This window comes from Enhydra lutris, unplaced genomic scaffold, assembly GCF_002288905.1.
Source record: "Enhydra lutris kenyoni isolate GAN:26980312 unplaced genomic scaffold, ASM228890v2 scaffoldscaffold28, whole genome shotgun sequence".
Lineage (NCBI taxonomy): Eukaryota > Metazoa > Chordata > Mammalia > Carnivora > Mustelidae > Enhydra > Enhydra lutris.
Window position 1 is genome coordinate 3,357,285 of NW_019154112.1, and position 10,524 is coordinate 3,367,808.

General features: G+C 45.3%; 1 protein-coding gene across 4 annotated transcripts; it reads right to left on the reverse strand.

The window, feature by feature from the left end:
• Positions 1–4,305: 4,305 nt before the first annotated feature.
• On the reverse strand, positions 4,306–10,274 carry LOC111152356 (HLA class II histocompatibility antigen, DQ beta 1 chain). Of its 4 annotated transcripts, none has more exons than XM_022510868.1 (6): positions 10,081–10,273; positions 8,321–8,590; positions 6,339–6,620; positions 5,749–5,859; positions 5,239–5,262; positions 4,306–4,666 (listed from the first exon to the last, which is right to left on the reverse strand). In XM_022510868.1, exons 1-6 carry the CDS (start codon positions 10,187–10,189, stop codon positions 4,653–4,655), a joined length of 810 nt encoding a protein of 269 aa, XP_022366576.1. In that variant the 5' UTR covers positions 10,190–10,273; the 3' UTR covers positions 4,306–4,652. The 4 variants fall into 4 exon arrangements, with proteins under 4 accessions (XP_022366576.1, XP_022366577.1, XP_022366575.1 ...); XM_022510867.1 differs by having other exon boundaries at positions 4,434–4,666; positions 5,177–5,262; positions 10,081–10,274; XM_022510869.1 differs by lacking the exon at positions 5,239–5,262 and having other exon boundaries at positions 4,310–4,666; positions 10,081–10,274.
• Between the last annotated feature and the right edge of the window lie 250 nt (positions 10,275–10,524).

Below are 10,524 nucleotides of genomic sequence, written 5' to 3' on the forward strand. Positions count from 1 at the left end.
ATATATACACAAGGGAATATCACTCAGCCATTTAAAAAAAAAAAAAAAGAAGAAATCTTGTCATTTACAACGATGTGGATGGAGCTAGAGAGTATTATGCTAAGCAAAACAAGTTGGTCAGAGAAAGACAAATACCATAGGATTCCATTCATGTGTGGAATTTAAGAAACAAAATGAACAAAGGAGAAAAGAGAAAATCAAAAAATGGACTATTAACTGTAGAGAACAGAGAGTTACCAGAGGGGAGGTGGGTGGGCGGATGGGGGAAATCAGCATTGGGGATTAAGACTACATTTATCATGATGAACACTGAGTAACATATAGAATTGTTGAATAACTCTATTACACACGTGAAACTATATAATACTGTATGTTAAATATACTTGAGTTAAAATTTAAAATTTAAAAAAAAATGTAGCTTTGAAGACCGCAATTTAAAAAATGGGGAGAGGAACTGAGTAGACGTTCGTCCAAAGAAGACAGACAAATTGCCAGCAGTACATATATATAAAGATATTCAACTTAGGCAATCACCAAGGAAATGCAAATCAAAAGTACAATTAAATAGCAACTCTCACCTATTTGAGTTATCAGAAAGACAAGAGATAAGTTCTGGTGAGGATGTGGAGAAAAGGGAACTTTATGCACTCTCAGGAGGAAAGTGTAAATTGGTATGGTAGATAGCCACTATAGAAGGCAGTAAGGATGTTCCTTGAAAAATTTAAAATAGAACTACTGTATGATCCAACAATCTCACTTCTGGGAATATAGTCAAAGAAAATGAAACTGGATATCAAAGTAATATCTACACTACCATGTCTTTTGCAGCATTATTCACATCTTAGCACAATAGCTAAGATATGAGAGACTATGGACTCTGAAAAACAATCTGAAGGGTTTGAAGCGGCGGGAGGGTGGGAGGTTGGGGGAACCAGGTGGTGGGTATTAGAGAGGGCACGGATTGCATGGAGCACTGGGTGTGGTACAAAAACAAGGAATACTGTTATGCTGAAAATTTAAAAAAAAAAATTTTTTTTAAAAGAAAATATCCTAAGTATATCCACAGATAAATGGATAAAGAAGATGTGGTATTTATTTACAATGGCATTTGGCCATGAATAAGAAGGAATACTGCCATTTGATTGAAAGTAAGACCAAATACTCACAACCAGTAGATTATTCTAGGACACCCATATATTTTTCTCCAAGGAATAAGCCTAATAAGACTCAGCTCTTTTTGTTAGCAAACTTCTTTGTACAGGCTGCTCTTATTTTGACTAAATTACAGTTAAAGACTATGTTCCCCCAATGAAATGTGGCAGCAAGGAATAGTTGTTTCTATGAAACTGTCACTGGACAGAAGGAAGAAGACTCTGATCCTCTTATTAAAAGGATACCTGTTTGGCTACCTTGGTGGAGCATACAACTCTTGATCTTGGGGTTTTGAGTTTGAGCCCCACCTTAGGTGTAGAGATTACTTAAAAATAAAACCTTAAAAAAAAATGAGAAGAAGAAACTTTCTTGCATAGGACCAAGACGACAATGCTGACCTATAAGAAAGTCTTAGAATACACTCTACCACTTACCACCACAATAGAGCTTAGGTTTCAACTAGAAAAATCAGAGCTCGTTGTTTCCCTAAACTCTGAATCTGGTTTAATCTCTAGCCCTACCTCTTGACTTTGCAGGGTCAAAAGCAAAGAGCTACATACAGAGACCAAGGGCTCTCTGGACATCTAGCACAATCCCTTCCCATTTTCCCAAGAGTGTCACTCCCCCTTGACTCCCATAGGGAATGACAATGCCTACCCTGAGGAAGACGACAAAACCAGTACAAAACTCTGACCACTCAGCATCTTGTTAGGGCAGATTCAGACCATGACCTCGGAGAGCAAAATCCTGAATGTCAGTATTCGTCTACCTTCATAGTGCCCATGTCTGACGACTTACATGAATAAGAAAGACAAAGGCATCAAGGAAGCCTTATTCTCCATTCTGACCTTGTCCAGGAGATGAAAGGACCTGCCATTGGCTACTGAGGTCCACTGAGTGAGTGGGAGAGCAGGGAGGTGAGAAGCCTATTACTCATTGGCATTACCCTTCATAACCTCCAAGTAAAGTTCCCAGTCACATGTCTTACTAACAAAACTTGGAAACTGAGATTGAGACCACCATTTATTGCCAGGGTCACATCAAAGGAGCCACTCTGTACAGTGACTTCCTTACCACCTGTCAGGAATCAACAAGTCACTATGTTCACAGACAAGAAGAACCCTATCCTCTGAGAATCCTAGCTCATTAAGGCCATTAGGAGACTGTCCAGGAGATAAGGAGTGAAATGGTTGTGAGTTGGTGCCCCAAAAAGGGACTCTAGAAGCAGAGGGGAACTCAGCCACTTATCCCCTGGGTCCATGATATAAGGACAAACTGCCCCTTGCACCACTCCACTGTGGTGGGCTCTGGAGGGTGCTCCACATGGCAGGTGTGGACATATTTCCACTGGGGAGTCATCTGCAGTTTCACCAAGACCTGGAAGATCCAATACCTGTCCCCAGAAAAAGGGGTGGATGCAAGGCTGGTTATGTGCACCCAATGCAAGTGAGGATGTTTTTAAGAGATGTGCACGTTGCTCAGGCTTGGCCAATCAGAATCTTCTAATATTGTTCAAATGTTAGTAGATACTGTAAAAAACACACAACAGAACCAGACAGATAGATGTACAGACGGAAACAAAGATGGGATAAGATGTGTGGTAATGAGAAAGAGAGATGCAGACAGAAATAAAAGGATCCAGATAAATAATGGCAAAGGTGCAGATAGAAATAGAGAGACAGAGGCAGAAATGCAATGAAAGAATGAGAGACAAAACAGAGACAGAGAGGCAGAGACAGACATAAAAAGGTGCAGGGACACCCCTATGTTGATTGCAATGTTCACAATAGTCAAGATAAGGAAGTTTCCAAGTGTCCATTGATAGATAAATGGATCAGGATGAGACATATATACACAATCCAATATTACTCTACCACAGAGTATTATATCTTACTGTCTACAACAACATGGATGGAGCTACAGCGTATTATATTAACTGAAATAAATCAAAGAAAGACAAATACCATGTGATTTCACTTATACGTGGAATCTAAAAAACAGAACAAATGAACAAACAAAAAAACAAAACAAAAAAAAAAACAGAAACAGACTTGTAAAAACAGAGAACAAACTAGTGGTTGCCACAGGAGAGATGGATAGGAGGATAGGCAAGATAGCTGAAGAGGATTAAGAGGTACAAACTTAGAGTTATAAAAGAAATAAGTCATGGAGAGGAAAAGGCAATGTAGTCAATAATATTGTAATAAGGTGACAGATGGTGACTATATGTATTGTGGCAAGCACAGGGTAATATACAGAACTGTCAAATCACTGTATTGCACACCAGATACTAACATAATATTATACATTAAAAGTAATACAACAGTAAAGAAATACAATAAAAAGATGCAGAGGGACACGCTGAAAGAAATATGAGGAACAAAGAGAGACACATAGAAAGAAAGGTACATAAATAGAGATATAACAGAAAGACAAGAGGGAAATAAAGATCTCATTGAATGTCTGGATCTAGTAACTTCTGAAATCAGTTTGACCCAAGACTTCCTTGTAACATGAACAAAGTAAACATGAGTTGGGTTTCTATCGCATGAAACCAGAAACAGTACTTTTATTGTTAGTTATATTTTCTCAAAATAAAAATGGACCTTGATCGGGGCACCTCGGTGGCTCAGTGGGTTAAAGCCTCTGCCTTCGGCTCGGGTCATGATCCCAGGGTCCTGGGATTGAGCCCCACATCGGGCTCTCTGCTCAGCAGGGAGCCTGCTTCCCCCTCTCTCTGTGCCTGCCTCTCTGCCTACTTGTGATCTCTGTCTGTCAGGTAAATAGATAAATCTTTAGGAAAAAAAAAATGGACCTTGATCAATGTGAATTCCAAGATATACTGGAAACACCCCTGTGGTTCTCTGAGACACCAGGGGCCACTATATCTGTGCCTGCATAATCCCACTGTCAGCTTATATACACGATGCTCACCACACCTAAAGAGAGGCCGGCACACCCTTAGGCCATTGCAGGGAACAATACCAAATACCTATGAAGGATGTAACTATCGGATTGATCTTCTCTCTCCTCTGCCTGCTCTTCACTTGGCACCCACAGGTGCCCCTAGTTTCCCTTCAAGGAGAAGTTATGATCCTTTCCTTCTGCACTGGTTTCCTGCCTCCACCCAGTTAAGAAGACTCAGGGTACAGAGAACTCATAATCATGTTTAATCACTGTAAGATCTCTACATTCAGCTAAATGGCTTCAATGTGCTCCTCTTGCACCATCTGAGAAGGAAGAATGGAAACAGAAAAGCCCTTGGGGCGGGAGTAGATGCTGCTGGCAGGGAGCTCACAGGCAGAGACTCCGGGGTCAGTGCAGGAAGCAGCACCACAGTCAGATCCTCGGGGCAGGGGTCACAGGAGGTGACCTGGTGACTCTGTCAGAGGCACTGTAGGACTCTGATCCATGTGGGGGACAGGGTGTCAGGCAGCTGGGAATTCTGGGCAAGGACAGGCGGACAACACAGAAGGCGGAATCCCAGGTATCCTCTGATGTCAGTGCAGGAGCCCTGTAGAAAAGAGGGTAATCAGCACAGGGGACCCTGAGGGACATGCCCTCTACCCACTTCTCACGTCCACTGCAGCATCAGAGAAAGGTGGGGTCCAGGGCATACTGTCATCACCTCCCCGAATATCTCTAGAAAGGTATTATTAACTCATGAGAACAGGGCACTCCAGCTGCACACAGATGTGTGGGAGGCTATGAAGTAGCTGTTATCCTTTCAGGGGATATTAAGTTTTACTAAATGTAATGATAACTCACCTTCTTTCCACCACTAGTAGCCTTTCATTTATAAACTCTCACAGGCAGTAGCTGCCAACATGAAACACAACATGGGCATCATCCTGGTGTCTAACACCCAAGACGTAGCTCTGGTTCCGCGTTTCACAGAAAGACGCCACCAATGTTGTGGCCTGGTTCTGGAACAACTCTGGGTCTGCCTACAGAAACTGGGCAAACTTCTCCCTAACTCTTGATCTCTGTAGCAGGGACGAGGCCATGAACTGAGCGCACTCACCTCATGCTCTGCCTTTTTTCACCGGTGCCCACACCCCCACCGAATAAGAGCAGAACTAGTACCTGTTGGCGAAGACCCACGAGGTCCTACAAAAAGAAACGATACAGAAAAAGGTCTCATTACACAAACAGCCAGTGTCTCACTCACCCCAAAGGGAGGTAAGATAAGCAACTTAAGTGGAATTTTACTTTGTCCCTACCCATCAACCAGAAGACTTTAACTGCCCTAAGTTAAATCCCCCAAAATGAATGAAACTGTCCCCAGCAGGAAGGGAAGCAGAGGCTCTGACCCTCATAAAGAAGGAGCGTTCAGAAAGGAGCCAGAGAGACAATGATGAGCTGTCAGGAAGCCCTAGAATATACTCCACCTGGGACCTCCATGATGGGGCTCCTTTCAACCAGTAACGTCAGAGTCCAAAGCCTCCCCCTAGGTTGTTCCATCTCCTCCCACCACCAGCCCAGCCTCCTTCCTTTCAGGGTCAGAAGGAAAGAGCTACATCCAGAGGCACAGGCCCCCCTGAACAGAGGGCCTCAGGCACAGCCCTTCTCCCCCATTTCCCCAGAGCGCCTTACCTTTCTGGCTCCTGTGACGGACGATAAGGCCCAGACCGAGGAAGATCAGCCCCAGCACAAAGCCTCCGATGCCACTCAGCGTTTTGCTCTGGGCAGATTCCGACTGTGCCCCTGGGAGCAGAGCCTGAGTGTCAGGGCTGTCCCCACACCCTACAGCGTCCCTTTGGGAAGCCTGAAGTCCGGTCTAAAGTAGAGGACCTGGAGGGGCCAGGCAAACCTAGTGCTCCCTTCTGGCCACCCTTAGGGGAGGAAAGGACCCACTGACAGACCCTCGCACCCAGTGGGTATGTGAGAGAGAGGGGGAAGCTGAATCCTGCCCCTCCCAACATGTCCCTAACCTCAGACTCCAAGACCCCAGTCACCAGCCAGAGTATAAATCCTTCAGAGCTACAGGGCTGGTCTGTAGGGTCAGGGTGTGGAGAATAATCTCTCTAGTATCTAGAAAGACAATGAGATCGAGATTGTTCTGATGCTCCTGCCATGGGCATCAGAGTGACATCAAGGATGAGGAATGGAATGGGACGGGCTGGAGGAAGCTCTGCTCTCTGGCTTGTGGGGCCCATGGTGAAAGGAAACAGATTGTCCCTTACGCCACTCCACTGTGATGGGGCTCTGGAGGCTGGGGTGCTCCACATGGCAGGTGTAGACATCTCCTCGCTGGGGAGTCATTTCCAGCATCACAAGGATCTGGAAGGTCCAGTCCCCATTCCTAATAAGTGGAGTGGACACCACACCAGCTTTCTCCTCCTGGTCATTCTTAAACCACCGAACTTTGATCTGGCCTGGGTAGAAATCTGTCACTGAGCAGAGCAGCATGTTGTGGTGGTTCAGAACCTCCGTCCAGGATGGGGAGATGGTCACTGCAGGTTCCACTGAGGGGAGTAACAGACAAGAAAAGACAGTGAGATGTGAGACTGCACGGCAAGTCTCCCCATAAAGAAGAGTCCTGTCTTGGTACCAGGGTGGAAAGGTCCCTGGATTCTGAGTCTTGGATTAAGATCTGAGCTTGGCCACTTTATTAGTTCAAATAAACACGAGTCAGCTTACTTTTCAGAGTCTGAAGAAATAATAGTAATTATCCTATGAAAGTTATTCTGTTGATATTAATCGATAAAATGAAATATTTTAAAATTTTTAAAAGATTTTATTTATTTATTTGACAGAGAGGGGGAGAAGCAGGCTCCCCGCTGAGCAGAGAGCCCAATGAGGGGCTTGATCCCAGGACCCTGAGATCATGACCTGAGCCAAAGGCAGAGGCTTTAACTCACTGATCCACCCAGGTGCCCCAAAATGAAACATTTTTAAATTTTAGATTGCTGTATTACACAGGACACTATTCATAAAATTTTTGAAAATAAAAATAATAAATCTGGACTTCTTTCCTTCCACACCTGTTCATATATAAAGTGCTTGCTAATCCCTAATATGCAAGGTAGTTAGTTTTGAAATTGAATGGTGTCATATAGGCAGTGTGTGGTAAGGTATTTGTCTAGAAGTAGGTGCTTATTAAATGGCTACAATTAACTTGCAGAATGTCTACCCTTGATGTGAATGGTGATGTCCTGAGGAGAGGATGCAGAGGGAAGGAGGATAATAGGGTTTAGGCCAAAGGGAACCTGAAGCAATTTTTACTCAATAATTTAATAGCATCAATTTATTGACTCCAAATCCTCAGCTCTTCCTATTCTGACATTAGTTAAGATTTTCTAAGAAATTAAAATTCTGCCTTATAGTACCATGCAAATATAGTTTATAATTTTAGTAAACACTTTTTTCTTAAACTTTGCATTCACAAAACCTAAGTTATTAAGATCCAAGGTACAACGTTTACCTTAAAGGATTAAGCAAAATAGTAAAGACTAATTCATAGAGTCAATTTTTAAGGCTTATTTACCTTTCTATTTTCCCTTGAGTCTAGTGAATGGTCAGCCAAGTACATTTATTCGTTTATTCCACGGAAGTTTGCACTCACACTACCTGACAGTCACTGGGTCATATACTAGGCAGACAAGGATAAGCATTTCCTCCCCTCAGAGAAGTCCAGGACTAGTACCAGCCATTTAAGAACACATATAAGATGAATCATAATTTGAAAACAAAAAAGTCAAAATTTGGCCTGTGAAGACTAACATATTTACCACGTGTGCCAGGTGTTCTCCCCCCACCTGGCCCAGCCTACCAAGGCTCATGGGGGTGGGACCATTCCTTGCAGAACCAGGGCAGGGATGGGCAGCGCCCTGGGCTCTGCTTACTTAAAGCTGGGGAAAGAGAAAGCAAACACGCAAGTAGGGAGCCGGGCGACGCAGCAGTGTTGAAAAGGGCAGAGAAAGTGCTGCCCCATTGGGAGGACCCACCCGCCTCAGCTGGGAACTGTGCTGGGAAGCCTGGTCAGTCCGGGAGCTCTGCCCCCGCGTCCCCGCCCCTCTGCCCCAGGACGCGCCCTGCCTCCCAGTCCCAAGTTTGGTAGCCCCTCCCCACCCCCGAGAGACACCGCCCCCGCTCGGTCCCGCCCCTTCCCCCGCGGAGACTTGGCTGGACTTGGGGACGGTGGAGAGAGATTGGCAGCGCTCACCTTGCCGCTGCAAGGTCGTCCTCTCCTCAATCTTATAGTTGTGTCTACACACCGTGTCCACCTCGGCCTGCGTCCGCTCCACGATGTCCTTCTGGCTGTTCCAGTACTCAGCGCTCGGCCGTCCCAGCTCGGTCACCGCCAGGTACTCCCCCACGTCGCTGTCGAAGAGCACGTACTCCTCCCGGTTATAGATATATCTGGTCACGCCTCGCACCCGCTCCGTCCCGTTGGTGAAGTAGCACTCGCCCTTAAACTGGAACACGAAATCCTCTGCGGAGAATCACCGCAGGTCAGTCAGGCCCTCGCCCCTCAGCCCGACCCAAAGTCACCGAACAGCGCGGGCCTTGTGGGGCACTGGCAGGCGGCCTGATAAACCCGAAGGCCTCCGCCTTGGATGCCTGTCACCCCTGCCCTGAGCATCCTCCTTCCCAGGCCTGCTTGCCCCCTCTGAGGGCTTCCAGAACTGCCTTCATACAGGGAGGGGAGGGAAGAAAGCCCCTCTCTAGGGACAAACCCTGCGACCTCTGAGCCCTGCCTGAGCCTGAGAACTGAGGAAAACAGGGCAGTCCGGGTGATTTTATATCCATCCCTGTGCTCAGATCAGGACATTCTCACATGAAATCCCATTTTCCATAGAACTTTAGGGAACCTCAGAGACAAACAAATGTCTGCCTAAGCACAAGAGTTCAAGGGAATGAGGAGAAATGTCGAAAATGAAGCTTGACTTCCTCCTGATAAGCATATTCTCTTCATCCCCTGCAGAGGGCCTTCCTTCTAATGCCTGGGTTTACCCTGAGTTTCTGTCACACCCACCCAGCTGCATTGTAAGGTTGCTCACTCCTGCGGGGCTAGAAGGGACACACACATTCCAAGTCCTAGAGAGAGACATTTATTCATGGAAAGAACACAGTCTTTTGAATGAGATAAAATAGATTTCCGGTTAACCCTGCCACTTACCAACTTGAGTAGGTTACTAAACACAGTACCTATATTATACATATAATTTGTAAATTGGAAGTCAATATGTCTACACATAGGGGTGTTAAGAAAATCCAGAGAGAATTTATATGAAGACATTAATCTTGTGGCTAAAATGGTTTCTCAGTATGTGCTATTTCCTCTTCTTTACACTCTCCTTTCTGTCAAATTCAGTCCACCATCAATTCAAGTCTCCGAATCCCACACAAGTTACTATCTGACCTAAACTAGTGAAAGTGGATGTTAAGACTTCTGTCTGTGGTCACACAGCCAGCTTCACTCAAATACCAAGAGTTTGCATCCTTGCACACTCCACTCAGAATCAGGAATGTAGAGTGCTTTTTCTCAAATACAAAGACTACAGAGACCATCCCTGTCCTATATTTCTCCAACACAGAATCTCATAGTGTGTGATCATAGGGTCTTGGGGGACCCTGAAATGAAAAATCTTGCTGTGATTCTTATTTTCTTACTTTCAAAATATTCCTATTTTCAAAAATAACTCCAATGTCACTTTGTCCCATCAGTGGTAGCAGATGCATGTTTTGTTTCCTCCTCCCCATTATAACATCCCCAGGATGGACTGAGCCACCGGATGGGGATTGTCCTCATGCTTAGAGGTGGCAATGAGAATGTAACACAGCTGCCTACCCCAAAGAGAGAAAATCTATAATAAAAGACTATATTCTGAGATCATAGTCCCTTCCACACTCTAGCCCCAAAGTCCTTCAGACCCTGCTCCCCAGAGGGGTGGCTCTGGGGAGCTGGTTCACCGCACTTACGTGGAGAGTCTCTGCCCTCAGCCACTGGGACACTCAGCACCACCAAGATCATCATCACAGCTGATGTCCAGAGGCCTCTGGAGATCCACAGGGCCATCTTCCCAGGCATCACTGGGAAAAAGGGAAAAATTGGTAGTCGACACAGCTCCTACCTGGTGGCTCTGAGTACTCACTTCAGAGAATAAAGACCTGTGAAGGCTTCCATCCACAGTAGGATTGAAGAGTCCCTAGGAAGGGAACCAATCAGCACTAGAGCTGAAGCACCTCATCTGTCTCTGGGCAGACAATTTTTAGTAAGGATCTCAATTTTTAGGAAGGTTCTCAGTCCTAGGTTCAAAGTCCCTAGAAAGTGAACCAATCACCACTGGAACTGAAATGCCTCACCTGTCTCTGGGCAGACAGTTTTTAGGAAGGTTCTAAGTCCAATTATTTATGAAGGTTCTC